Below are 5,421 nucleotides of genomic sequence, written 5' to 3'. Positions count from 1 at the left end.
GAGTTCTAATGTAATTGTTGGTTATTTTGTTAATTAACAATTGTGTTCTGATGGAATTCTAATGGAGTTTTGAACTTCTGATATAATTGTGTTCTTAACTTCTGATGGAGTTCTAATATAGCCTTTTATGATCTTATTTCCTTGAGTTAGATGGGTATGGTTGAAAGCAACAAGAAGTGCAAGAAAAATAGCAAAATATTTATGCGTGGCTTGACATTTTAGGATTTTCCCCTAGTAGAAGAATTGTTTTGAAAATAAAAAAACACAGATCTAGAAACTTATGATATAAATGAGAAGAATGACTGAATGAGAAGGGATTATGATATGAATGTTAGAAGGAATGATGATGTATTTATAATATGCCGAGGAAAAAGGCTAGCTTCAAATGTTTCTAATAAATTAAAGCTATATACTCTTATATTCTTATTTCAATGGATCTTTTATATTAATATATTAAGCAATGGTGCATGTAAGAATATATTACTTGATGAAATGCGACTCTCGTTATAAATATGATCTCTATTATTGTTTTAATGAGTTTAGATAAACGAGTTACTGATATAGGTTCCATTAATTTTATTAATTGATCAATTTTATATTTATAATTTTATATTGAACTTCTCAATCTGTATAGAATTGTGAATTAATTTAGGTTTATAATTTTATTCTATTAGTAATGGAAAAATATTTTAAAAGAATTTTATTATTGAAGATTGGATTCCAAAACAATTCATCGACTTCTTCTAATAAGAGAAGGTTTTTAGAATTTGAAGTAGAGAGTCTCATAGCAGATCCAGGACAACGACCAAAGATTTCAAGTTATCATCCGAATGACAGAGACAAAGTTAGATGTGCATATTTGCAAAAAGGTCCTTGTCAACCAAGGACTCATGATTTTCCGCAAACTGCTTGTGGTTATTCTTTTCGAAGATTTAATCCTAATTGTTTTGATGATTATGGCAATTGGTTAGAGGATAGTATATAAAAAATGCTGTTTTTTGTCTTTGTTGTTATCTTATGAAACCTGAGACTGAAGGTGGCGATGCTTTTGTAACTAATGGCTTTTCAAATTGGAAAAAAAAAGGAGAGATTACAAACTCATATTGGGATTCATGATAGTGCTAATAATCAAGCTTGGAGAAAATGTGAAGCACTTATGAAACTAAAACGACACATTAGTGCTGCTATTGAAAAACAATCTGAGCAAGCTAAAAAGAATTATCAAATTCATTTGACAGCCACAATTGATTGTATTAGATTTCTTTTGCGACAAGGATTGGCCTTTCGTGGTAATGATGAGGTAGATGATTCTGTTAATCAAGGAAATTTTTCGGAACTTCTAAACTTTCTTGTGCAACATAATGAAGAGATTGATCGTGCTTTAAAAAATGCTCGTGGAAATCTTAAGCTAAGAGCTCCCTCAATTCAAAAAGATATTGTAAGAGCTGCTGCAAGTGAAACGACAAAAGTTATTGTTAATGATTTTGGAGATGAATTGTTTGCTACTTTGGTTGATGAAGCCCACGACATTTCTATTAAGGAGCAAATGTCAGTTTGTTTAAGATATGTGAATAAAGAAGGGCAAGTTAGAGAGCATTTTCTTGGTCTTGTTCATGTTTCTAATACTAATGCTTTATCTCTAAAATTAGCATTGGAGTCATTATTAGAAACATATAATTTAAGTTTATCAAGAGTACGTGGTCAAGGATATGATGGTACAAGTAATATGCAAGGAGAATTTAATGATTTGAAAACTTTGATATTGAAAGAAAATTCTTATGCTTTCTATGTATATTGCTTTGCTCACCAACTTCAATTAGCTCTTGTAACAGTTGCAAAAAAAAAAAGTTAAAATTGCTTTGCTTTTTAATTTGTTAACCAATTTGTGCAATGTTGTTGGAGCTTCGTGTAAACGAAGAGATATGCTTCGTGATAGTCAGATGACTAAGACAATTGAAGCATTACAAAGTGGAGAAATTGCTAGTGGACGTGGTTTGAATCAAGAAATAGCTTTGAAAAGAGTTGGAGATACTAGATGGGGTTCACACTATGGAACTATACTTAAATTAATTTCTTTGTTTCCTTCCGTGGTCAATATTTTTGAATATGTTGAGGAAGATGGAAATAATTCAGAACAAAGAGCCGAAGCATGTCATTTATTGAATGTCATTCAATCATTTGAATTCATTTTTAACTTACACTTAATGAAAAATATCTTGGGAGTTACTAATGAATTATCTCAAGCATTACAACGGAATGATCAAGACATTGTAAATGCTATGGCATTGGTTAAGTGTCTAAGTAACGGTTGCAAACTATAAGAGATGATAGTTGGTCTCTTTTACTCGACGAAGTCTCATTATTTTGTGACAAATATAATATTACTGTTCCAAAAATGGATGATATATTTGTATCACCAGGAAGATCAAGACGCAAAGCTCAAAAGATTTCAAATTTGCATCATTTTCAAGTTGAGATATTCTATCATGTAGTTGATAGACAACTTCAAGAACTCAACAATCGTTTTACAGAGGTGAATACTGAATTACTTCTTTGTATAGCTTGTCTGAATCCAAGACAATCATTTCTTGCGTTTGATAACGAGAAGTTAATCCAGTTAGCTCGATTCTATCCATTGGAATTTTCTTCTACTCAACTTTTGGCACTTGATAGTCAACTTGAGAACTTTATACTAGATGTGCGTTCTGATGATCAATTCTCAAACTTAAATGGGATTGGTGCTCTTTCTCAGAAATTGATTGAGACTCGAAAAAATATTGTTTATCCATTAGTTCTTTTGAAGTTAGCTTTAGTTTTGCCTGTAGTAACTGCATTAGTTGAAAGAACTTTTTATGCGATGAACATCATAAAGAGTCGGCTTCGCAGCCGTATGGGAGATGAATTTTTAAATGATTGTTTAGTGACATACATAGAAAGAGAGACATTTGATTGTATTGACAATGAAAAGTGCCTTGGTTTAATTTCTATTTTGAATTTGATTCTCCACCTGACCTACATATATCAAATTTAAATATTTAATCATTTTAATTACGAAAGATATAGAGCGAAAAAGAGAGGACTTAAATATAATTACTAGACCAATAATTAGTACTACATAGACCTTGACACTTTAACAAAGAATAAATGCCTAACTATCACTAATTATGGTACTTTCACATCATACATGCAATACTCTCTCATATCATATCATCGGTGGTTACTAACTTCATGTCAATACATAAAACGAGAGGTTAGGGTGGTACAAGGTTTTTATGGAAATAATTAATTAATATGTGCACGAAACTATTAAGATTAGATAATTATTCTGCTCATATAAGACAATAATAACTACATGAAACCCACTTGCAATGTTTTCACCAAAACATGCAAAAAAAGTTTCAGTAAAACGTCTCAAATTTGATGAAATAATAATATGGGGGCAACATCAGCATGTGTTTGCCCATACAATAAATGACGCAGTACCCAAATTGAATTGCTAGTATAGTATAGTGATGAGGTATGTGGTTCCAAACTTACATTTGAATATTTTGTCTCTTTATACACTAATGACATATGTTAAGTCTAAAACTGAATTATCATGCACCTAAAAAAACTGAATTATATATCATGCAAGTAAATACTATATATGAATTCTTTGCTCCCGAGGAGAAAATTTGGTTTGAATTAATTTACATAATAATAATCCTTTAAATGTCTTAAAATTAATTGATTATGATTTTTTAGGGAATAAAGCAAAATATTCTTTTTAAAATGTTTGCATTCATATCAATATATATGAATTTTTTTTATACGAATTAAGGAACGTTTTCTAAAAGTTTGGACAAAAATTATTGTATAGAGAAAACTATATATAGTTTATAATATTTATATAAGGATATAAAAACCTCTAAGTCCAAAGACAATTATATTAAAATATAAAAATATATTGAATTATATATTTTTTAATTAAATAATATTAAAATAATTAAATTTATCATAAAAAATAACTAAATTTGTAATGGACGAATAATTAGATTTATCTATAGTAATATAATAAATCTTTTTATGAGATATACTAAATACATATTTTTATAGAGTTTAATTTTGATGCACTGTCAGTGTAAAATATATTGTACAGTCGTGCAATCATATCCATTTTTTGGATGACTATTCACGCGGACGCAGTCAATGTGAAAGACAGCTATTTTTTATGATGTGATATTATCTAATTGAATACACGTATAAAACTATTTTATATTGACAATATATCAAAATTAAATTTTATTTTTATATGTGGGGCTGATTTTTTGTTATATGAAAAAAATATTGGTGTTTTTGTTGAAAATTGGATTATTTAGTGTAATTATAGGTGGGTGGATTTTGTAAATGTAAAGTCAACACGTGGGGGCGTGTTGCAATACGTGGGGAGCGTGTTGGACACATGGCAACATCCTAGCCAACACGTGGGGGGCGTGTTAGACACATGACAATATTCTGACCAACATGTGGGGGGCGTGTTGAATAATTTCCACAATACTGTAATACACTACAAATGTCAATATTCAATCAAAACACCATTTTCATTTCCATATCAAAAATAATTTCTGAATTTTTGGTGCCTAGTAGCATGCTTGTAATTATATAATAAGTTAAAAAAATGCAATATTAAGGTAAAATGTTTTTTTTTTCAAATTATTTAAGAACTGATACCGAATGTGAGGCAATGTGAGGATATATGTATATTTATGTAATCTACTTCTATGAAACAAATTACTTTTAGGTTTGTGGAAAAGGAGATAAGGCTACTAAATAAGTAAAACCTAGTTCGTTCATATAAATTAGATACGTAAACTACTATTAGTATATCTAGTTTTTTAATTTGTCTTCTTATTATAATATAACCATGAACATCTCTTACAAAAAATTATATTGTTCAAGAGAAATAATGTGGTATTATAATAAGGTAATAATATTCTTATTACCTAATCTAAGAATTTTTCGTTAGTTGTTTCGAGGTCAAATCGGCCAGTAAGCATCCGAGAATTAGCATTTTCTTAAGCCGGGAAGAAAATTATAAAAAAAAAAAAGATGAAATGCATGGACGATATGCATTATATAAGTTATAATGACAGATAATAAAAATGAGTAATTACATTTATTTTTTTTCAAAGTTTGTCATACGCAATAAACAACAAATTAAATATTATTTAATTGAGGGCCTTAAGAATGAAATGCATGATGCAATCACACAAAACCCAATTGTGACGGTTTCTCAAATTTGCTACGGATATTACATGATGAGATAAGTCTATCAATTGCATTATATTTTCCATATAAAAAAAATATCTCCATTATATAGATAAATTGAACCAAACAATAAATAGATAGAATTATTTTTCTCTACTTAATATATAGTAATAC

The 5,421-nt window shown here is 29.1% G+C and overlaps 1 protein-coding gene across 1 annotated transcript; it reads left to right on the top strand.

Moving 5' to 3' along the window:
• Positions 1-1,057: 1,057 nt before the first annotated feature.
• On the top strand, positions 1,058-3,031 carry LOC107486280 (uncharacterized). Its single transcript, XM_021141708.1, has 3 exons — positions 1,058-1,721; positions 1,903-2,040; positions 2,421-3,031. The coding sequence occupies exons 1-3, from the start codon at positions 1,058-1,060 to the stop codon at positions 3,029-3,031; spliced, it is 1,413 nt and encodes a 470-aa protein (XP_020997367.1).
• Positions 3,032-5,421: the final 2,390 nt, after the last annotated feature.

The sequence above is a fragment of the Arachis duranensis genome, chromosome 4, assembly GCF_000817695.3.
Source record: "Arachis duranensis cultivar V14167 chromosome 4, aradu.V14167.gnm2.J7QH, whole genome shotgun sequence".
Classification (NCBI taxonomy): Eukaryota; Viridiplantae; Streptophyta; class Magnoliopsida; order Fabales; family Fabaceae; genus Arachis; species Arachis duranensis.
Note: the sequence above shows the minus strand (reverse complement) of the source record. Positions and strands in the feature narration are given on the sequence as shown.

What these genes read in the sequence shown, in the direction of transcription:
- LOC107486280 (XM_021141708.1), top strand. Translation starts at nt 1,058, where the DNA reads ATGGCTTTTCAAATTGGAAAAAAAAAGGAGAGATTACAAACTCATATT. An exon ending in TCAAGGATATGATGGTACAA is followed by an intron (nt 1,722 to 1,902) that starts GTAATATGCAAG and finishes ATGTTGTTGGAG; the next exon opens with CTTCGTGTAAACGAAGAGAT. An exon ending in AGTTGGAGATACTAGATGGG is followed by an intron (nt 2,041 to 2,420) that starts GTTCACACTATG and finishes TTGTATCACCAG; the next exon opens with GAAGATCAAGACGCAAAGCT.